Source organism: Triplophysa dalaica, chromosome 1, assembly GCF_015846415.1.
Source record: "Triplophysa dalaica isolate WHDGS20190420 chromosome 1, ASM1584641v1, whole genome shotgun sequence".
Classification (NCBI taxonomy): Eukaryota; Metazoa; Chordata; class Actinopteri; order Cypriniformes; family Nemacheilidae; genus Triplophysa; species Triplophysa dalaica.
The window spans coordinates 11,641,167-11,665,360 of NC_079542.1; the positions used below are offsets into that span (position 1 = coordinate 11,641,167).

At 38.6% G+C, this 24,194-nt stretch overlaps 2 protein-coding genes across 3 annotated transcripts; both read left to right on the forward strand.

Annotated features, from left to right (window-relative positions):
- Positions 1 to 6,974: 6,974 nt before the first annotated feature.
- Positions 6,975 to 12,668, forward strand: rbpms2b (RNA binding protein, mRNA processing factor 2b). Its single transcript, XM_056756836.1, has 8 exons — positions 6,975 to 7,431; positions 8,657 to 8,734; positions 9,089 to 9,127; positions 9,649 to 9,711; positions 10,167 to 10,317; positions 10,734 to 10,885; positions 11,569 to 11,641; positions 11,729 to 12,668. The coding sequence occupies exons 1-7, from the start codon at positions 7,378 to 7,380 to the stop codon at positions 11,632 to 11,634; spliced, it is 603 nt and encodes a 200-aa protein (XP_056612814.1). The 5' UTR covers positions 6,975 to 7,377; the 3' UTR covers positions 11,635 to 11,641; positions 11,729 to 12,668.
- Positions 12,669 to 14,183: 1,515 nt separating this feature from the next.
- cpeb1b (cytoplasmic polyadenylation element binding protein 1b) lies at positions 14,184 to 20,434 on the forward strand. Of its 2 annotated transcripts, none has more exons than XM_056749614.1 (12): positions 14,184 to 14,321; positions 14,766 to 14,934; positions 15,718 to 15,909; positions 16,321 to 16,532; positions 17,068 to 17,320; positions 17,424 to 17,537; positions 17,621 to 17,725; positions 18,064 to 18,200; positions 18,544 to 18,742; positions 18,837 to 18,931; positions 20,036 to 20,116; positions 20,193 to 20,434. In XM_056749614.1, exons 1-12 carry the CDS (start codon positions 14,307 to 14,309, stop codon positions 20,301 to 20,303), a joined length of 1,683 nt encoding a protein of 560 aa, XP_056605592.1. In that variant the 5' UTR covers positions 14,184 to 14,306; the 3' UTR covers positions 20,304 to 20,434. The 2 variants fall into 2 exon arrangements, with proteins under 2 accessions (XP_056605592.1, XP_056605593.1); XM_056749615.1 differs by having other exon boundaries at positions 17,621 to 17,710.
- The last annotated feature ends 3,760 nt before the right edge of the window (positions 20,435 to 24,194 follow it).

Genomic DNA, 24,194 nt, shown 5'->3' on the forward strand with positions numbered 1-24,194 from the left:
TTCAAAAATCATTTTTTTTATCAATCACTGCAGAATTTTTTGCTTTAGAGTTTTGCTTTAGGCTTATAACTCAAAAACAGCTAACTGAGTAAAATACATGATTTTTTTTGTTAATTTTTTTAACAATTAATTAATATTTGAATACAAGAAGCCAAGTAGAGACAAGTCAACAACTCAAATTACAATGCCAGAACCACATCATTTTTTACTATGTAGCTTTTGAATATAAGTCAATAAATGAAAAATTTATGAAATGTTTTAATGGTATTATATGTATATACTTTTGTATTTAAAATTTGTATAATTTGCAAGGAAATATTTTGACAAACTCAGCTGCAACACATAGCCTTCAAGTAGAACCGACTGCTCATAAATGCAATCCAATACAAGTGTTTTTCTTAGCTCTGAGGGTTTAAAGTCGTGTTTATTTTCATAATGATATTGCTTAAATCAAATCCTTGTCTATACATGTATCTTCCAAATAGACATGTTCAACAAGTAAACAGTTAATATGCTGGCTAAAGGTTCTTATTGTTTGGATATGCGTGGGCAGGCAACAAGGCGGAGAGGCTTGAAAAGGAAGAGAGTTTGACGTTCCGCTAAGTGGAGCTGTGTTGAGTAGCTTTTGATTCTCTCATAATTGTGTGGAAATACATTTGGTGATTGAATGACTTCATTCGAGCAAAACTTTATATATCAAAATGATTTGATACGACTTCAGAAATGATTCAACAGAAAAACATGACCCTGCTGCTTACTGTTGCAGTGAGAAAGAGACTCTTGGCAGTGCAGGCTGGCCTCCCTCACTTTGCCTCATTAGATAAAGAGGCATGGAGTGGAGGCTGGTCATTTGCACGGCTGAGTCTAAGGGGAGGGTTGTCTTATCTTCTTCAGCACAAACATGACTCTGGAAGGTTGTGGAATGCCTGTGCTGTGGGGGCGGCAGAGGGTCAGGCTGAGGCCAAGGCAGGTGGTATACATCAGCCCACGGATGACATCGTCTACCCCCACTACCCTCCAAACACTGGGATGTACTGCCAGCTGAGCAAGATCAGGGGCAGAGGATAAGGGCATATATCTATACATTAGGCTTGTTTGAAAAGGACAAGTTAAACATAAATTTAGAAGAGTATGGATTCGTAACTTCATGGATTATGTTGTGTTAAAAGCAGCTTCTCTCTCTTTTTTTATTTTATTGCCTAAACATGTAAGTGTAATCACAAATGTGATGTTGAAAATTGTGTAAAACATAAGTTAAGAAAGCCACACTGAACTACATATACAACCGACATATACAATTTAAAAATGTACTATTTATAGATATGTCTTTAGGTAAAATCATGAATTGTGTTTCAATCTGTGAACTACTAACAATATTTTTACCAAATTTCAAATAAAAATTGCAGAAAATAAAAGACTGGAAAAACACGTAAAAATTACAAAAAGCGATGATCAGTATTTTTTGAGAACTCAGATACTGCAAAGAAAACAACATTTCAATGTTCATATTCACTTTTAAGCAATGCAACACTAATATTTGCATTTAGGAACAGTGTAAAAAAAAGATTTTCGACAAGATCAAAAATTATTAGAGATGCATTCAGAAGAATGTATTAAAGGAGTCATATGACATGGCTAAAACAAATATTATTGTTTGTTTAAGATGTAATGCAATGTGTATACACGATTTAAAGTAAAAAAATGCTGTATTTTCCACATACCGTGCATGTTTGTATCTCCTCTTTGCCCCACCTCTCTGTAACGCATGGATTTTTAACAAAGCTCATCTCTCTGAAAAGCGAGGTGTGCTATGATTGGCCAGTAAACCAGTGTGTAGTGATTGGTAGACTACTGCAAGCGTGTGACGGAAATGTTACGTATTTGGATACCATATTTGGATCATCAGGTTCCAAAGCAATTGTGCTGACAGGTACACCCACCTTACTGAGTTTACATTTGGGCGTTCTTAGTCAAAACATACCACGATCTGACGTATATGTGTGGGGGTGTGGTTACAAGAGGCGTTTCAGGAAGGTCTGGGTGAGCATTTGCTTTTAGATAGAATGCATCTTTTGTTGTGACACTTACATTTTTGCAATTTTATGTGTCTAATACATGCATGGGCAACTTACATCACACCAAAGAAACAGAAAAACACGTATTCGTGCAATATGATCCCTTTAATAATACACCATAAACAATTTAGAAACAAACATTTATACTAGTGTGGTATAAGGACAGCACCACTAAAATGTATCATTATTTTTATCACTTTTTATTTTCATTGGTCTTGTGCACTTATAAATTATTTCATAACTTATAATTATAAATAGATTTGTATTTCTACTGCGTGACCTGAGCACGCAGCTGTATTCCTGGGAGCAGGTTTGATGTCAGGAGGCCTTTTGTTCCTTAATCTGAATCCTAGCACACCACACGCACTGTGTCCACTTCTCTGATCATAACTGTGTCCCATATTATGTAAACAACAAAGGGTGAGTGAGGTTGTGTTTGACCACTCGCAGCTTCCCACTCTACGGCTGAATCAACATGGAGTTTCATACAAGTGCATAGTTTCAGACATGCACAGGCAGTGGAGCAATAATCACATTTGTTCATCTTGTGCATGTATGGTTACGCTTCTTTCTTTATCATCCCATATGACCTCATTTCTATAAAAGTGGTAGAAAGTATACTCAGCATGGTGCGTCTGAATAATGCAAACTGTGCCGTCCTCTAAAGTCCAGAGAGAGCGTTGTGCAGTTGTGGAAAGAAACAGGGGCTGACAGCCCTATGCAAAAGGGAGGGTCATTATGAAATATTCATCTGTCTTAGAGACTGAGACTTTAGTAGATGTGATGGACAGCTGAGTAGCGCCTGGGTCCTCTTGCCGGACTGGAATTTACATTTCTAATGACTCCAAGTGATCTCCTACCACAACATTGTTTAAACAGAGATAGACTAATGTTCAGGAGATGCCGAAGATAGGATATCCTATCAGTTTCAAGGGAATATGCATCATGCTTCCTGTTGCATGATGCAATGAGGATTTTTTAACAACACAGTACAATAAGTAATATTAAAAGATAAAAGTTAAACATTCTGAGGAGAGCAGATATGTTTATTGAAATATGTTTTTCTCTTTCTACCGATAATATTGTGAAGGTAAATGTTAACAGATGCATTTGCAGGCCCACTTAATCTTCATCATTCACGCCCCTTTTCCAGCCCTTTAACAGCCCCATGCATCACCAAATCACTCCCCCGACTTGTTTAAAATTTGATGAGATCAGTTCCTCTTGACTGGTTTTTCTGTGTTTCTTTAGTTTTACTTTGCAGTCTGTATTTTGCGAAACGTTCAGAATTGCTATATGAAGTATATATTGCGCCGTCAGAAAAGTAGGTCTCAAAAGTTTGTGCTTGATTTTAAAAACATTATATACACCATACACTAATGAAGTGATATAAGAGCCGAAAACATACAAAACATTTTAAGGTGCACTGTTTGATATTAATAATATTTAGGTGTTTATTTTTAGTATTAAGGTTTTCTCCAAATTTCTCATATTCGCCTCTATTTGCATAATCAGAATAAGCAGTAGCTTATGTTGTCTTCTCTCTGTGTAAGTGAAGCCCAATTAAATGAGATCGAGCGTTGTAGAGCCTCATTGGGAATTTGTTGTAATTTGTCCTGTTTGGCAGTCAGTCAAGACACAAGGAACAGAGCCAAAATGTTATGTTCCCATCCAGTTTCAAGAGCTATTTCAGTCCTTGTTTTTTACTCTATTCATGGTCTCGATGGGACTTTCCTAATATTTTTATGAACGACTGTGCGAGACAACCAATTGGCTGGGATTATATTGGCTAAATGCATGGAATGTTTATGTAAGACATTGTCAAAACTCCACAGAGTTCAGATCCTAATTTGTCTCGCTGGGAATGTGTTGGCCTTTGTTTTAACAACATAACCTTTCATGTGCATTTTCCACATTTAAACAGGAAACAAGCGATCACTTGTGAAAATAAAAGGGAGGACATACAATTAATAAGCTCTAATATCATAGAGATATTAAACATCTGACTTTTAAAGGTCCAATGTGTTTTTTTTTTTTGGAGGATCTATTGAAAGAAATGCAATACTTTATACATAACTATGTCTTCAGACGTATATGTGACCCCGGACAACAAAACGAGTCTTATGGGTCAATGTTTCAAAATTGAAATGTTTACTGTAGTAGAGTAGGCGGTGGTTCGAAACCGGTGAGTAATTGTGAATGAGCGCCAGGTGTGCGCACACCGGGCTCGAATCACGTAGGAGATTGGGAGCATATAAGAGAACGAGCGACTGGACCGGGCCCGGACACATGTTAAGTTTATATTCATGTTTGTGTTGCCGGCAGTCGTCCGTGAGGGGCTGCTGACTGTTAATTAATGTTGTTTTTAGTTAATTAAAAGCTGTTTAAACGTTTGCCGGTTCCCGCCTCCTTCCTTCCATATCTTGAATCATGTTACATATACATATTTTGAAAGCTGAATAAATAAGCTTTCTATTGATGTATGGGTTAGAATATATGACAATATAACAATATCTGGCTGAGATACACCCGTTTAAATCACTGTAATCTGAGAGTGCAAAAAAATCTAAATATTGAGAAAATTGCCTTTGAAGTTGTTAATCAGGGCCCTGTGGCAGGCCATCCACTCACAAAAAATAAGGTTTTCATATATATATATATATATATATTCAATGTAGGAAATTTACAAAATATCTTCATGTAACATGATCTTTACTTAATGTCCTGATGATTTTTGGCATAAAAGAAAAATTAATAATTTTCACTGGATTTTCTGTCAACATCGCCTTGACAGTTCAAGTGAATACACATGCCATAGTAAACTAAAGGGGCCATACTAATATCCTTTGGCCACAGGGTCTCATTTCTTTTCAAAAACCCTAAGAGGCCACTATAGGTAAACAGGAAAAGAGCATTACTTATTGCATTACTTATTGTTAGTGTTTGTTTTATCCAGCTTTATCAACAATTATTCCAGAGATTAGGCAATGGTTTCTTTTCGTAGTGGTGAAAATGTCCCTGACCATGAGGCAATGAACTGTGGTGACTGTCATTTTATAGCTGATTAAACAACAACAAACACCTCCGACACTAAAAAGAGTGTTTCCTGAGACTGAGAAATGTTCAGATCCCAGTTGGGCATTAAGCTAATGTTACAAAGAGGAGACTTGGTGACCACTGTTTGTGTCTACTGGCTATTTAGTCTTTGAGTGATGACAGATTCAGTGATGTTTAAGATGGGATTTATTTCTGACCCAAGATCAAGCTGCCGTGGAGAAGCCTGTACAAGAAATGTACCCATTAATGTGGGAATGTACAGAACAATCTCAAAATTACAATCGTAAACTAAAAACAAATTATTTATCAATAAAGTGATAAAACATTCCACAGAAAGATTTGCTTCATCAGACGCAAAAACTTCACCTCTGAGCTGAAAGAGGGAAGGTTGGAAGAAATGGTGAATATGCAGTGAGGCACAGAGGACACACGGAACACAAGCTAAGTGCTGCGGTTCTCTGAGACACTGATGTGATGGGACGGGGCCAGCGAGGCGTAAGGAGGAGGAGTGTGGATCGAGGTGGCTCTTGGGACAATGGGGCTGCTCTTCTCCAATAAAACATGAAGGCCTCATCACAGAATTTTGGCCCCACTGTACAGTTTTTGTGTCAGGGACTTCACCAGTAACAAGCGCACAACACAAAATAGGGCTCAGGAAAACAATTCACAGAGAAATGGAAATCCGTTTTGCCCAGGATGAGCTAAAGCTGTCAATATAATATACCGCTATGATGAGTGCTAAAATGCTAACAATATCTGCTCGGAAGAGCTTTATGAAGTAAAAAATATATTTATACCTTCGTCATTTTGCAGCATATGTGTTATGCATATGCCAGCACCCTTTTGACTGTGGTATGTCTACACTCAGCCAATCTGTACACTTGTCATTCTTTAAGAGGCTGGCACTGATATGTCTATCAGTCTGTCTACTGTATAATCATCTTTGGCTCTGTGGTCTGTTTGACTTATTTTTAAACCCTTGAGAACAAGACAAGAGCCATAGGTTACTATTAGAATGTGCGTTAATGGAAAAACTGACATCAGAACTGCGTGGTCGAACTTTATATTTATTGCAATGCTTTTCATATGAACGGCAAGCATTCGAAATGCATTTAAAGCTTTTATAAAACACTTCTATCACAGAAGTTTGTTTACTGAATGAAGAACTGTAAGACAAGGCCTCATATGAACTGAACGTCTGTGTATCCACATCTGTAGGATTTATAAAAAGTTCACAGTTCATAGTGTACAATGGAACCGGAAAAACTTGGCAAGAAAGAATTGTTTATATTTAGACAGATTGTATAAAACAACACTGGGTCGATCAGAACATAAGAGGACACGTTTTTAACCCCCTGCCGCACCCTGCCTGCTTCGCCGAGCTTGATTGTGCTACTATACAATGACAGGAAACTAGCCAGAATACCAATTTACATTTCAAACACAAAAATGTATGACCTCTACTGTATAGTTGTGTATTTCTAATTCTTTATGAATTGTATTGTGTATGTTGTCTTGCAGTGTTCCAAAGGAAAAGACAAGTAGCTTAACTCTTAAACAGATGTTCCCATAATTACATGCGCTCAAATTTCAGGGTTATTTTTAGAATAGCTCTGTTTTTCAACAAACAAATAAAGGATGTCTCCATCACGACCCTTTCACAGGTGCCCTCGAAAAGTAAACTTTAAAGAGAGTATTACAAAGTTGTAATATCTCTTGGGCAAACAAATTAAGGGGACATTTATTTATTTACTATCAGTCCCTCAGTTGATACGTCTCAAATAATATAAGGACCGGTTCCAATTGGTCCGTACTTTCCCATGAAGGCGATGATTCACTAATAGGGGGGTTGGCTAATCTACCAGCTGCAACCTTTCCTGGCCGCGAACGCCACTCTCACCCTTCCTCATCTCTCTTGATGACCTAATTGGCGAGCAGGTCAACTATGGAACAGGTTTCGCTCATGTTCTCCACTTTCTTCCAAATTTAATGTTTAAAAGAAGGCAAATGTGAGCAGCGGTGGCTCTTATTTTCTCTCCCCCACCGCACGCTGCACTTCTTTCACCGAGTCACCTTCGCGTCTTCAGTTCACCTGACACTTCTGACACCGCGTTGGTGTTCTTGCACAAGTTTTGTTAAGTCCATCCGGATCGCCATTGGGATCCAGTAGCACTTTCGGACGCACTTCGACACAGCAAACGAAACTTCTGCCGGTCCTTCGGGGTGTCTCAAGTTAAGCCACAAGATGAGTATCAAATCTGACTCCGAGCCAAACAACAATGTCTCTATTGAAGAGGAGGTAGGCGATATAAAGGATTTTTAGCTGTGGTTTGTGGAGAGAAGTCTTGTTTTCGATGACGATGTAAATTTGATTAACAACTTTTTAAATGTTTGTCGGGGAGCCTCTACGTCTCTCCCTGAATTTCGCTTTTTTTGTATTCGGTTAAAATGTGTTAATTTAAATGTACCTATATTTCGATCTTGTTTTATATTCGTAAAATTTGTGATGAGCCTTTTATTGTGGTGTAGTGAGTTATATTGCTATTTATTGCAATTTAACTTAAAAAATTGCCTATGTTGTTTTTTAGGCATGTTGTCGTACTATTTTACATTATTATTATTATTATAATTATTATTATGCTGTTATGTTAAAATAATAAAAGATGTAGCAAGCATCTTCGTCTCTATTACTGCATCCAGCAAATCAATCCTCATTGTTTTAAATTTTTTACCTCCGTATAAAAAAAATGGGCCTAAATATTTTGCGATTTAAAAAAAAATCTACTTATGAGTACAACCGGAAATTGGGTTTGTAATGTATTAAATATGTAAAAGTAAAATATTTAGTTGCTTTTCACTTTAAATGCTATGGCCAGGCTCTCGAGAAAGATTCGATTTGTGAGGACCTTTACATTGGTTGCAGATTACAATAAAAAAAATCACTACTTATGTGTTTAACCTTTCAATATCATACGTGAATCAAGTGTATATAATGCCTGCCATATAGTAATCGGTATAGGTTGAAGGGCTGTTGTTTAAGGCCAAGGAATTGTGGTATACTGTCATGTTGTTGTGGGTCAGAGGAAGGATGTTTTGCTGTTATGTTGTTCGTAGATGTTCTGCTGACAATCTGTTGTGGTTTTGAACCCCCCACTGAGTGGACACTGGACACACTTTTGTTTTTCTATAGCTATTTTATTAAATGTGTCTGTAAACATATTTGTCTTGAATCTTTGTAAAACTCTGGTTTGAGAAAAAATTGAGAATTAAAATTCAACAAGTGTGAGATTCATTTATTTCTAGCAATAGTGGTACAAAATGGAGAACTGTTCTTTTTTTTTTTCAATGATCAAAGTTTTAACAAAGCTGAGTCTTTCAATAGCTTACTGCAAATAAATAAATCTAAGCAGACAAAAGCCTGCAGTAAGGGTAAAACGTTTGATATTGTTTCTCTAATATTTATTAGCGTTGACTTTCTTTTCTTCCTTTCCTTCCTCTAACTAAATGTTGTTTATTTAATTTAGGTACGAACTCTGTTTGTCAGTGGTCTGCCAACAGATATCAAACCGCGGGAACTCTACCTGCTTTTTCGTCCATTTAAGGTAAACTCATTGTAAAATGTAAACTTTGCCAACATTGGCCTTGAGTATTTGAGTCCTAATTTATTATTTTATGCTCCCTAAAGCCAAAATTGCAGGTTAACCGTTTAAAAAAAAAAGGTGTTGCTTACCGAAACATTGTTAATTAAAGGTGGATAGTGATCAGTTTTATTATATTGAAGAAGTCTGTTTTTTAGCAGAGGTCCAGCTCACATCTCATAGGGAAGCAGTGCATTAGAGCGCATCCTTTGTAAATACGAACCATTATCTGACAGTGTGAGTCTCTTGGGAGTGAAGCAGGAATTTCTTCTAGCATGTGACTGTATGACTGCTAATTGGATTTATTTCCTCCTTCAGGGTTATGAGGGTTCACTAATCAAGTTAACATCAAAGCAGGTGAGACATTGTTGGACATCGCAGCCTGCTTGTTTTGCAGTTGACTTTCATGTACGTTGTAGAATTGAAAAGCAACATAGCATTGACCATGCATAAACATGTTCTTCAATAATTTACAGTATATGCAGCATTTTTTTGATTTCCTTAATGGACATTTAAAAAAATATAAAATAAATTGAATGAAATTGTTTATAAAGGGTATTTATCTTTCACGGTTTCATATTTAGTTTTAAATTGATAACAGGATTTTGGGGATTTTATGGTGTTATACTGTGTGATGCCATGACAAAGTATGCCATGAATAGCCTTTGGTGCTGAGATGGTGTAAAAGTAATGTTCTTCAATGATTGTGTGATACCTAGTTATGTAAAATACCTTTGTGTGATTGACCAAAAAAGGCTCAGTAAAATACTTTCCAAAAGATGTTTTCTCTCCACTGGCAGTCTTAAGATTTACATTCGTATGCTTTCAGCTAAAATTTTATTGTGCTTGTGGATATTGATTTGTTTTCTCTTTTCCAGCCTGTTGGGTTTGTAACCTTTGACAGTCGTTCCGGTGCAGAAGCGGCAAAAAACGCATTAAACGTAAGAAACCAGCCATCTGTAAGCAATGGCTTGAATTATTGAAAATCTGTTGGGAGATGCTGCGCTGAATTCCTATTTAATTTTTAAATGCATTCTGTATGTAGGACAAATGTACAGAAAAACTACATTTATTTAAATGTTTTTTTTTGTGCCATTTGATTTAAAGTGACTGATTTTGAACCTATGGTGTACGTTTCAGCAAAATGTAATTCTGAATTCTCAAAGTAGGTGTACCAGTGCTCACTGTGCAGTAGACTATCCATTGTGATTTCCTCTTGTCTTTTGTGTGTATTATCTATTACATCCATGTAACCACTAGCTTTGCTGTTCAGTCACTAGTAGAAACATTCACCTGCATGTGTGCACCAGCTTAAGACGCACTGCACAGTTTACCAGGGTCTGACAGGCAGGCACAACCCATCCCTATTGCTATATCCTCCCCCTTTTGTCTCCAGGGGGTTCGATTTGACCCTGAAAACCCGCAGACCCTCCGGTTAGAGTTTGCTAAAGCCAACACGAAGATGGCAAAGAGTAAGCTGATGGGCACTCCGAATCCCACAAATATCCACCCAGCTCTAGGAGCTCACTTCATAGCACGGGACCCATGTAAGTCTACGGCCCACTGTAGTTCACACACAGCAGAGACACACGCATATAAACACACACAGACTGTAGCGGTGCTTTTAGAGTAGAATTTAGGATAACTAATCCACCCCCACATGCATGCGTCATTAGCAGATGGCCTTTTCTGTTCTCTTGTTTCTATTACACTAAAATTCAACTTTAGCACTTCATCTCATTTAACGTCTCTTCTGCTCCAAGATAAGTCACAGAAACGATCAGCAACCACAAAGGTACCAGTACTCGCTGTTCTAGCCACTTCTGTTTTCATTTAAGACTGTAGGTGTTTGAAACTTGAGACGATTTATCTTTTTTGAGTTTCTTCGATCTGAAGTGTTTATTTCAGTCATGTTTGACATGGCGAGGTGGCACTGAGGTGATGGTTTGCTCTAACTCCTCAGATGACTTGACAGGGGCAGCGTTGATCCCGGCATCTCCGGAGGGCTGGTCTCCTTATCCGCTCTACACGCAGGAGCTCAGCCCTGGCCTGCCCCACACTGCTTTCACATACCCAGCTGCGGCGGCAGCTGCCGCTGCTGCACTTCATGCACAGGTGTGACCAGTTTTCTTTAATATAAATAAAAATGTTCTTTGCTGCATTGCGAATCAATGGTCGATTGATAAGTGTGTTCTGTCTTTTATACTATGGTGGAAGTCTAATAAATTAAAATGTATAAATCTTTTCTACTTTACTGTTAATAATAACAGTAGTCACATGTTAAAAGTAAAGTGTACAGCGTTGACTTATGTGAATGAATGTTGACATGATCTCGAATGCCCACAATGATCGCAAAAAGATGATTCAACATGAAATATAGGATGGCCCTATTCATCAACTTTTGGTATGAAAATAATTTTATACTAAATGTGCACTATATCATCTAACAAAGCACTAGCTTTTGCCTAGTTGGCAGTCTAAAAAAGAAATGAAATCTAAAAGTTTGTGGCATGGAAGCAGTCTCTTAAAGTAGCCACTATTTAGTTGTCAAGGAAAGCAAGTGATTTTAATGCCCAATTGTCTTGGCACAATAGACATGCTGGAATGTGAAGTATTCATAAAAAGAATGCAGCTGTGACTGCTTGATAGATTTAGATTTGTCAGGTGAATATAATGGACAAGTAGGCCTACTGTAACACAGATCTTTGTCTTGCGACTTAAACCAATAAGTTGTTAGAATTTAGACTAGTTTATTTTTGACTGTTGGAAGCACAATCAAAATATATATTTATTTTTAGATGCGCTGGTATCCCTCCACATCAGAGTCTTCCCAACCTGGATGGAAGTCACGGCAGTTCTGCTAAATTCCCAGTAAGGCTTTATATGTATTTAGCTCACTCCATTTGTTTGCTTAAAAGTTTTACATTAACTTGTTTTCTTGTGTCCCTTTCCTTTCAGGTGTGCAATAACCATTTCTCTTCAAATGTCGCTTTGTAGATTCTGTTTAAAAGCACTCCAGTTCATTTGAACTTTTTGTTTTTGGATGTCTTTACTCCTTTGGAATTATGCCATGAAGAGATGAAATTGATTTGCATTTCCAACTGCACACATTATTAGAAATTTATAGATGGGACGGTAGACATTGGTAATTCTTATTAGATCAATTTCGTTTTTTCAATTATGATAGTAAGACCTTTTTGTTCATTTATTCATTTATTGCGTCTGATGGATAGAAGACAATCAGCTGAAACGCAGACATTGAGCATGTCAGTTTCGGCATGATGTGTAGATCTGTGCATCATAGTACATGTCCTGCAGCCTTGTTGGGTGTAACCTTATTGTCTTGTTAGTCTTTTGTAGCTTGATCTTTGAATTTGCTTATGTGAAAACAGTGGCCAATTCATGTTACGATGGGTATTATATTCTCCAAGCAGACACCCCCCTTCCCCCCCCCCCCATTTCCACTTTAGCGTATAACCAAGTGTCTGACAATGTAGCAAAATATGACGAGACAATCTCAATATAGTATGTGGGGTGAGAAGAGTTTGTGCAATTAAATAAGTAATCTGTATAAGTTATTTGTAACTCTTTCTTTGTATTGTGTTTCTGATTTTTGCATCAATGTACTTTATAGTAGTTTCAGAGATTACATAGTAATTTTCTTTGGTTTGACTGTGTCAGTGTGGCACAACTAACAATATGGACGGCAGATTTGGCTGCTATTAAATTGCTGTTTCAAGGTAATACTCTGAAAATAATGATATGATACAATGGTGCATGATTTTAATGTGGGTGTAGTAATGGTTAATTCAGACAATAGAAATGTATTTGTAAAAAGAGTTTGGTGTAAAAAAAAATGCTGTTGTATGATATAGTATTAAATGGGAATGCATTAAAATGTCTTGTCTGTCTCGTCCTTCTACATAAAATATACGTAATATATAATTTTTCGTTCTTGACTTTCAGTGTAACGTCTTTAAACCGAAGTCAAATGCATAAGATCAGTGCTGCCCTCTGGAGGAAATCCTTCAGTAGTCTATAATATTTGGTTTTGACATGACCAGTCATATGCAACACAACCGTGATTCCGTCTCAATCACTATGCAAAATAAAGTTGTTATTGGCATTAGTTGTTTTGTTTAATACAAAATACAGATCAATCTATTAATCTGTGAAGAACGACCAAAATATTGCTATCCATGGTCCTGATTTGATTAAAAAAAATCTCAATTAGCCCAACTTGAATAATTATGAAATCTGGAAGCCATGCTACCAATGTCCAAGGAAGTAATAAATAAACGTCACTCTTGTTAAATCTCTTCAGATTAATTGAACATCGGTTAACCTCAGACGGCATTCCGGTTGTTGCTAGAAGGGATAAAGCTACGGCCGGAAGTGGTGCAAAATCTCACATATTACAATATAAATCTCTATAATTACAATAAATTACATAAATTAACACCTACCCTAATTTTACAATAATAAAAGCCTATTAATCAACTGGTTTCTGCGTGATGTGGGGGTCGCTCTATCCCGACTAGTCAGTTCCAGAAGGACTTTCACACTAGATGTCAAAAAATAATATAAACGTAATCTAGTTGATATATATATATATATATATATATATATATATACATTTTAAAGCTATTTTATGATTGTAGGCCTACATTACTTTGGTTGTGTTGTTTTCAATTGTTAAAATTAAAATGTTTGTACGCAGATAGAACAGGTACATCCGTAAGATGTCTGCTAAAGATCTGAAGATCTGGAAAACATCTACTAAACATCTTAAAAAGAGCTTTTGTGCCACCATTCTAAATCATACACATTTTACAGACATCATCTAGAGGTCTAACTGACATCTGACTGCAGACGTCTCAGAGATGTAGGGTAGATGAGTAAACGGCGTCTGCCAGTTAAAAGTATATAATAACATTAAAACATTACGGGGCGGTTTCCATTACAGGGTATAAGACTTGTCCTAGACTAAAATAAATCTTAGAGCTGTCTAAATTGAGAACAGCGTGCCCTGACATATCTTAAATAAAATATATCAGCGCCATTGTTTGTCTAAAAATGCACAATGTTTTTTTGTAAAACATGTCTGTAAAAACTACTTAAATGTCCTAATTTCATGATGGACTAGTGCTGGCATGTAATCCCTGTCCGGAAACCACCTTTTCAAGAAACTGCGAAAGAGCACCGTTCTATAAATTATTTCCGGGTATAAGTGGGACTTATCGAATTAGCACAATAAGGCCTTCAGTTCTATATGTATCTTTCTTTACAAGCTTTCGTCGCATTATTAAAAGTGACGTTTCCGTGAAGTGCCCGCCCCTCATGAATAACCATCACCATTAACCCGTGACCTGTGATTGGTTACTGATGGACAGAAGCGGGTCCCATTGCATAGGTTGAGTTCGTGACCCCAACACAGGTGTCATAAATTAAGACAAATTTTCTCTCGAAAGGTTAAAGACGACTAGGAGAATAAGACTGAGTGTTGTTTTCGATCATTTTCTTTGACAGTTCCACCATGGCGTTTTCTCTGGTGAGTAATTTCAAAAGAGAAGAGCTTGCCAGCTAGGTTTTTGTGCGGTTTTGTTTGGGTTAAGTTTCTCGAAAACATTCAAATGGCATTAAAGTTTAGAGAATGTCTTATTTAACGTCCTTCTGTGGTGGAAAGACGAAATGCTGGTCATGAAATGGTAGTGTTGATTGTTAACACCTATAAGCTTTATGGCCGTGACCTTACCATTGCCTGCTTTATGTTCAGTTTAGCAACGTACGTTAACCAACGTATCGATGCACTTACACCAAAAACGTTCTTCGTCTTTATTAATAACACTAACTTAAATACTTGTAATGTTACGGAGAAGAGCAGTTTCACTCGTGCATTTTATTGCTAAGTAATAAAATGACAGAGGACGGAAGGCTTGCTGTGCTTCAGCCCAGCTCTGACATGACCGTTAGCCTACCTGTTTTATTCCCACAGAGAGAAAATCCCAGACTTCTTAACTGCCTGGATTCCGACATCCCAGCCCTGTCCACATGCAGCAATGCAGACGCGTTCTGCAGGATGAACACAATGCTGGGAAATTCACTGGACCTCAGTGGGGTGTGCACAACTCCTACTGCCAAGTGCAAGCGGGATCCTTTTCATGGTAAATCTTTGAGCAAATCTTCACGACCTCTGGTAGAAGGCACACAAACATACTCCAACCTTGTAAGATGATAACTGCCTATAAAAGATATTGTTTTCCCATTCAGGTTGCATATCCGTAACCTTTCGTTACAGTGTTTGCTGAACAATATATATCCGTTCTCCACATTCGTCTGTGTCTGCTGCTGTGCCGTTCCTATCCTCCGCTTCGGCCCTGCATTCAAGCATCGTATACACGCATGGGGGAAATGTTACAGCGCCGGTCATGCCATGTCATGCAGGCGAGCCCGAGGATGCTGAATCAGGGCTGGACCAAGCAGTTGGATGCTATCCAGCTGTGCACGAGCAGCCCAGATTGCTCATTCTTCAGTAACTTGGCCAATAGGAACACTCCTGCGAATCAGTTCATCATCACTTAGCCTGCAGCTAGCAAACTCGCTCTCATTGCCTCGAACAGGAGTCTGAGTCAGAGGTGGGGAGGGTGCTGTCTCTTTCCTTAAGAATTTGTCAGGAATGCTCCGTGGCTGTGGCATCGGTAGAGACCAGGGGCTGATGTCATTAGCAAGAGGCTGTGAGGGCAGCAGCGCCGGGGTCACATGCAGGGTGGGTCGTCTCTGTGGAGAGAGCTGCTCCCGTACGGTGTAGCCAGGCAGAAGGCGGCAATCGTGATTAATCTGTGATTCTAGGGAGTTTATGCTTTCTCGAATCTGCATGCCCTTTATTCCCACTGCTAATGCCGAGTCACCCAACAGCGTGTGTTTTTATTTGCGGACACTGTTAACAGATCGTCCGGAGTCGGACCTGTCTGCGGTCCGGAGCAGGATGCTTTTCCCCACCAGTAGCCAGGATTTGTCCAGGGGTCTGACTGACATCAATAACTGGGACTTGGGCCTACAGTCCCTCAGCCTGTCTGACTGGGAGAGGCCGTGGAGCAGCCACGATACAGAACATTCTTCACAGACCACCGCCAGCTCACGTGAGTTAAGTGTGATGCTAAACATGTTTTGTGAGCTTTTTTCCCCATTCAAGCTCATTTGTACTGCGTGGATGGCATAAATAGTTTATGACCCTGCAGGTGGAGCTGATTTCCAAAAGTAATTTAATTAATACTTTATCATTATAAATGGTCTCCGCTACGGTTTAGGATTTCACTGACCAGGGCAGGATTTAATTAAATGTTGAGGCGGGAGATTTAAGTCAAGAGTTGTTTTTGTTGACTGGTTAACAGATTCTCAGCCTGCCTTTTACAAGTGATTTTTATTAGCACAACTACAGTAAGGGAGCTGCCCCCTTATTGTAGCTGTATTGTAGGGTGTCATTATTACAGTGATTTTGTTGGGGTGCTTTGTATTTCCTTCATCTCTTTCTTCTTCCTGATGTTCTTCAGTGCAAAGTGTTTTGGGGGGCACTCCCAGCCAACTCTCAAACAAGCTACCAAGTTTCTCTGACTCCTCGATGGGTGCCACAGACTTCCTGGAGAAGTTTCCAGGCATGGCACGCTTAAATTCTCAGTCTTTCCTGGACTCTCACTCCATAAGCCCCATAGATTCAGAGACCAGCGGATTCAGTTCTGGTTCAGATCACCTCTCAGACCTGCTGGTAAGGACTCTTTAAATATACAATGTGGGACGGTCCAAAGAAAAGACGGAAACTATGTTTTCTAGGGTGTGCAAGTTTACTGTTGTCTGTTTAGGGCTGGATGATTAAGTGTTAAATACGAAAGTCTTAAATCGATTGGAACTAATAAAATGAATTTGAAGTGCAAGTGAAGATATTTTAATACAACTTTTCACATTCATTCTGATTGGTCATCTTTCACACATTTGTGCATTCACATGCGCACATACTGTACAGACACTAAAGGGGATCGCATTCCAGATGCAGAAGCGCTGAGCCGTGCCATCGTGTCTGTTTTTCTGTTATTCCCAAATTCAATAAAGGCATCTTGCAGCTTGTGGTTAAGTCAGTGTGCACATTAAAGATGATTTCAGTCAAATAACTTCGAATTTAATGTTATATGAGAAATCATTCATTTGTTGCAATTGCAAAGGGCATTTTTGTGATATTTGTACATGTTGCAAGATATATTGTTGCTTTCTTAATATTTTATTTGACAATCCATTTTTCCTTTAAGTCCTCTCTTAGGATCTCACCGTCAGTGCCGTTCCTCATGTCCAACATGCAAAGGGATCCTCTCAAGCTTGCTCTGGGCTCTCGTTTGGACCAGAGCAGTTCTCCTCTCACTCCACCGCCCAGTGCCACTCTGAGTGGTGGTCTGTCCCACCGCTGGCCTGGTGCCTCCATTTGGCCCAACTGGGACCTGATGAAGACCCCTGAGAGCCCCTTTAGCATTGAAAGAGAGGCCTGGCTTCACAGACAGGCAGCATGTATGATCTGTTGTATACCATAATGCATGGAATGACCTTAACCTTCCCAATACATGTTTGGTGTTCAGTTCGTAAGTATAATCTGTGAACATTTGCTCAACAGCCATTAATGAAGCTACCTTCACATGGAGTGGACAGTTGCCTCCCAGACACTACCAAAATCCCATCTACTCCTGCAAGGTGTTTTTAGGAGGCGTTCCCTGGGACATTACTGAAGGTATGGGGAACATTTTCATCTGCTTCTTTGTGTGAATGTGTTGGTTGTAGGTTTGTGTAAAGCCTTTTTCTCTTTGTCCCCAGCGGGATTGATAAACACTTTTAAATGCTATGGCCCTCTGAGTGTGGAGTGGCCAGGTAAGGATGGCAAGCACCCTCGCTGCCCTCCGAAAGGTAATATGCCCAAAGGTAATGCTGAAAGGGTAGGATACTTATTTCATTACACCACTGGGGTGAGACCGTGTGCTTCTGAGGTGTGGTGAAGGGCACTGAACTACTTGGTGGATATAAGTCTTGTATCTGGCGGTATTTGTTCTGGGAATTAAGATCTTGCACACTAGTTGGTTAAAATTTTTTGATAAGTTTCTAGGTGTTTTTACTTAAACTGTTTAGTTTAAACTTAAACTCAAGCCTGTGTTTTCCTAAGTACAGCACTAGAGGGCATCACTATTTTGTATTTGAATTTGGTCTTGTGGACTCATTATCTTAACATGAATTTTTGTGATAAGAAATCTGTTCCTCGTCAGGTTACGTATACTTGGTGTTTGAGTCGGAGAAGTCTGTTCGTGCCCTGCTGCAGGACTGTACTGAGGACCTGCTCCATCCTGAGGGTTACAGCGAGTATTACTTCAAAATGTCCAGCAGAAGAATGCGCTGCAAAGATGTAAGTTTTCCATATGTCTTGGGGATAACATGAGGCTGGTGCACTAAATGCCATATAATACTTTTCAGGGTTGCCAGATCAAAGTAACAAAACTGGTCCAACTAAAGCAAAACAACAAATATCGTTCTAAAATGCATATTTTAGTCACTGTTTACAGTGTTATACTTTCTTAATCTGTGTATAGTAGTAATCAAACAAAACTGTGGATCTGGCAACCCATTTGTGAAGACAGAAATCCTCATACTGTAACTAAATGGAAATTGGCTCCGTTTTCAGTTTGCACTTTGTCGTCAAGTCCCTTTTGGGTGAGTAACTATATGGTTTCATTTTCTCTGGTCCTCAGGCACAGGTGATACCATGGGTGATTTCCGACAGTAACTTTGTGAGTTGCCCCTCTCAGAGGTTGGACCCAAGGAACACTGTGTTTGTAGGGGCTCTACATGGTATGCTCAACGCTGAGGCCCTGGCCAGCATCATGAATGACTTGTTTGGAGGAGTTGTGTATGCAGGCATTGACACAGACAAGCACAAGTACCCAATTGGTGAGCCATTTGCTTCAAGCGTCTCCTCACTATTCCTGTAAACTTGTTTTCCATATTTCCTGTTTACTACTCTATGGTTTTCCTTTTTCTCTAGGCTCCGGACGTGTAACCTTTAACAATCAACGTAGTTACCTGAAAGCTGTGAGTGCTGCCTTTGTTGAGATAAAGACACCCAAATTTACAAAGAAGGTTAGTTTTTTCTTTTTTTTCTTAATGGAGCACTTAAGTAACTAAGTCTCAGTGAAATAAAATATTGCAATTCTTTTTTGCAGCGTTTGTTTGGTTCATTCTCGTTGTTAAATTCATGTGCCCCTATAATCTTCGGTTAAAATCTACAAAAATGCACTTCTGTCTTTCTAGTGACTATCCATCTCAAATTGTGTAAGTTAGATGGCCTGGGTGTAGCATTCGTTAACTCCATCCCTTCAACTGTCAGTCTGATGCCAGTTCAATTTCAAAAAGTAACCGCTGTTTTTATTAGGGCTGGGTTTGTCCAGGGCTATTCCCAATAAATTGCAAAACTGAAATAAAATGGAGCTGCAAATACAACTTGCTTTAGACTGTCTGGGGTATTTAACATCTCACTAATAGTCCATCACATACCAGAAGTCACAATTATAGTTAACATTAAATCAATACAATTCCCATTAAGTTTTCTATTGTTTTGGCCAGGGTTCTATTGTTTTTTCTCCCAGCAGGGTTGTTTTGACTGCTCTTCAGTTTGATGGCATTAATGTTAGTCCGTGCATACTTCAGTTTGCATTTTAGCAGCCAGAATAATCCATTACTCTGTTATTGTTTGACAGCGATGCTCTAGGGTTGTTCTACTTTCACTTTTGCAACTTTAGTCTTGTGATACCCGCAGCAACATCCGTGGATTAAAAAACTCCAAATCACAAAGAACCCGTTTCATGCGTGCTCGAAGCATCCATCATTAAAAACTAAGCGCACCCACATGTTGGCTTTGGAAACTGGAGTGCCATGCTCACTCCTGCTTGTGACAATGGCCGTGTGTACCATTTATGACGTTAAAACGTGATTTAAAAAATGTATCCGTAGTAGAGGTTGGACTATCCATATGCTATAGTAAAAAGAATTTCAACAGTTTGCTGTTTTTAACATCCTGTCAAATAGCTCTAAAAAACGCAAGCCACAGCCACAAAATTATTTTACACTTGCAAATGCGGCAAAATACAGAAATGGCAATGAACGCAGCTTCCTGTTCGTGGGGACTTGAGTTTGTCTTTTGCCATTGCAAGCATTATTCTTCATGAGAGCTGGTTCTACTTTTAGGTTCAGATTGATCCATACCTGGAGGATGCCATCTGTCAATCATGCAGTCGTGAGCCTGGGCCATTCTTCTGCAGGGATAAGGTGAACGGTTTATTGTTTGGTTGTTTGTCATTTCTATCTGCTGCTATAAAAGTTTTTTTTTTTTAATGTTCCGTAGACCTGCTTCAAATACTACTGTCGCTCCTGCTGGCATAGGCAGCATTCTATGGACATCCTCAGCAATCACCGCCCTCTGATGCGAAACCAGAAGAAGCGGGACATCAACTGAAGCCACTCATGGCAGCTCTCTGCCTCAGCCTGGTCGTCCATTGCGCATGCTCCCCCGGGAGCACTGCTCTAGAGTTGGTCTCCCCCAAAAAAAGCCCTTTCAGGAGTTGGGGCTTGGGGAAACACTGTAGAAAGTTCACTGTCGCACTTTCTTTTCAGTTTGGCTTGTTCACTTTGGCACTGTACACAGTGAGATGGGTTAGCTGGGACCCGTGGATGGGAAGACCCAGAGTTTTTGACTCAGTTGAGATTTAGGCCATGGTTGAAGGGTTTTTTCTTTCTCCTTTAACATAGGTTGCTATTTGTTTTTGGTAAACATCATTCTAAAGTCTCATTGTTTAACAGATGGAAGCCATACAGTGCCTTTAAATTGGTTTTCCCTTCACACTAGCAACTTTTTTCATGGCACTTTTTGCCAGTGTTTTTTACTTTTTTGAGACGCAACTACAAAAGCCAGATTTTCATCATGACATTTAGCAGTTTTAGTTTTCACAAATTTTTACATGAAACAGTTTTAAGGTATGGCATGGAAACGGTTGAATAGCAATCTACCTGGCGGCTTTTTAATTTTTTCGTGGTTTTTTTTTTTTTTTTTCGGTGTTTTGAGAGTATATTTGCATTATCAGTGTTCTGTTTGGTAGAACGAGGTTTGTGCATAACTTTGCTAATAGCCAATCCAGACCATTTTCAGTGCGTGCCTCAACAAGGCATTGCTTTTACTGCTCTCAATCAGATTTCAAATCAACTTGTATTAATCCAAATGAGAATGGCCATCGACTGCACGTAGTTTTATTGCACTTTTTAATTTGCACTTTGTAAAGGGGTAGGTTTTTAATCACTTGTGTTATACATCAGCAGGTGTTTTGGGTGTGATCCCAAATGGCTGCTTGTGGAATTTAAAACTATAGACTTCCCTTGAATGTACCAAGAGCCTTAGCAGACTTAATGCAAATTTCACTTTATTCCATCCTCTGCTGTATGTCTGAATGGATAGTAACGTTCAGATTAAAGATTGGAATATGCATACCATGCAAAGCCATTTCCAAAGCTCCTCTGTCATTCTACCTCATTGTTGTCTGCCAAGTTTGCTTTAAAGGTGAAGTTCAATTTTTGACTGTGCACAATAAAGGTGTTTAAGCATTCATCTGGGTTTTGTCTTTCTGCTTAATGGTTAAAGCATACTTTGTGTGCTGCTCCTCTTACATAAACTGTGAGGTAGTGATCTGAAAGTAGGATGATTAACACTGTAAATGTTGAACTTGACTTTTGACATCAGTAGACATATCAGACTGTAGCTGAAGACTGGTTGCCTATTGGCGCTAAGCAGGGCTGAGCCTGGTCAGTACCTGGATGGGAGATCTCCTGGGAAAACTAAAATTCTGCTGGTAGAGGTTGCTCACCCTGTGGTATGTGTTGGTCCTAATGCCCCAGTCTAGTAACGGGGACATTATACTGTCAGTAAGCATTGTCCTTAAGATGAGTCATTCGCCGCGATACATCATGGCATCCCAATATGTTCTAATTGGCTTCGCAACTCAATCGTCTCACCACTAATAAGATGGTGTGTAGTGGACGTACTGGCGCAATATGGTTGCCGTTGCATCCAGATGGATGCTCCACATTGGTGGTGCTTGATGAGATACCCCTCTTCCATGTAAAACGCTTTAAGGAGCCATAAAAACGCTATGTAAATGTAACAAATTATTATTATTATTTACCCCGATACTAATTCATAGTATCAAAGACTATGGATAGGGATTAAGCCGGCCTGTTATCTAGAATATTTTTCAATAAGCAATGACTATGTAAATTAAGTACTTTCTTTTTTAAGAATTATGTTTTTGTGTCCTTTTTGAAGAATTTGTATGTAATGTAATTTTTATTTAATGCTGTGTAAACTGCAAATTTCCATATATTTTTATTTGATCAGACCATTTTGAACTTTTAGGGGCTGGTTTTGTTACCAAGGTAGAGAGAGAAGAATAGAGAGAGAAACGGAAACATGGTTGATTTGTGGAAGTGTCTCCCTACACCCACTCCATCTTTGGATTTGTAAACTAAAGCACTTGCAGGAAATAGAGGGTTTTGGGGTTAGAGTTCAGTTGTGCCTCTTTAAGGAAGCCCCTCCACATAACAGAGGGTTACTAAACGATCGTGGGAAAGGGGGAGTGGCTTCAGCAAAATTTCGATCCTACAAACTAACTAGACCTGGGGGAGTTAAACCATGCAAATCTGAAAACCAAAATAAACTGCTCATTCTTTAGCTAGTTAACGCTTGTTTTTAAAGACATCAGATAATTTATTATGATATTTAAATATCAGATGTGATATTTTTACTTGCATTTTTTTACTGTAGTCTTGAACCTATTTTACAAGTTTATATTCGAACTTAATTTTATACTTTAGGTTTAAAAGGGATACTTTAAGGGACCCTTCAGCCCAGAGGACTTGACCCTGCCTTCTTTGCCCTTCAGGGTCACTTGAACAGTTGCTGAATAAAGCCACCTTACAGAACAGGTGCAGTCACAGGTGTAACAGATTTGAAGCTTACACTGTTATAATTTGCTTCTCTGACAGCTTTAAAAGGCACAGGGTTTAGTAATGAGCAAATCATCTGATAACAGTTGTTTCCAGTGTCAGTGAACAAATATTGTATGTACCACTGTTGTTGTTGTTTTGTAATTTTTCCTTATGTAGACTATGTAGAAGGATGTGTGGAATAGAATAGAATATGCCATCTTCTGCTGTATGGACAAACACACCATCGTTATAAAAGTTGGGTTAATATTTTTTCCAGATTTTATAAATTTAACTCATCCGTGCTATAAAAATAACACAAACGTAATTTATCAGTAAAGTCCAGAGGTGAACAGTACTTACAGTAAGTATTGTTAATCTACTCAAGTACGTTTTTTCAAGTATCTCTATTTTATAATCAGATTGTTTTTACTTTATAAAAATTATAAAGAATATACTACATACACTACTTTTTACTCCACAACATTTCATGAATACATTTTCTATGTGTGTTTACCTTTAATACCTGTTGAGTTTTACTCAAAAACATTACTTGAGCACTAGATGTACTTAAATGCATTAAAAACTAGTACTCACACTTACTGTTAGTATTAAAAGTAAAAAAATAAACATGTATTTATGAAATGCAGTGTGAAAATGATGATAAATGCTTTAGGCCTACAATGTAAATTAAAATTCTGGTACAGATTCTTAAAAATTTACTTGAGAGTAAAAATACATAAATACTGTTCACTTCTGGTTCAGTCACCCAAACTTTTGAACAGAAGACAATGTATACTTACTGTAAATGCGCTACTTTTTATATTACTAAGCTCATATTTATTGGCGTAGTTCTATTAAAATAATATTAGCATAGTTTCATATTTTATTCCACGTGAACTGCATAACTGTTGATCTTGGCTGATCTTTCTGTGATACTAACACTACATCTCTCTGATGTCTGCTGCACTGCACAGTGACCCAGAAGTAACATCTTCATTCTGTGAGAAATGAAGAGATTGACAGAGGGAGAGAAATAGACAGGCAAAGAGGAAGTGAGAGAGAGGCAGAGAGCAGCAGAGATGTGGACAAGCATACTGATGCTGATCTTCACATTCTAGGCAGTTGTCATGGAGACAGCACTACCTCCTTGGCCCGGCTGGTCTTTGTGATGTTTCTGTGAGAATGTGTTGTGGTGAGTGTGTTTTTCACACTATTATCGTGACAGTGCTATAGCAGCAGTACGACAGTACAGTTTGAATTGATAGACATGGACAGTGTTCAAACTCTGCTTGGAAGTTGATATTCTGTGCACTGGTTATTAAAGACTGTGGTTGTGTTGGCTTGTATGAAAGCTATTTGTAGCTCAGTGCAG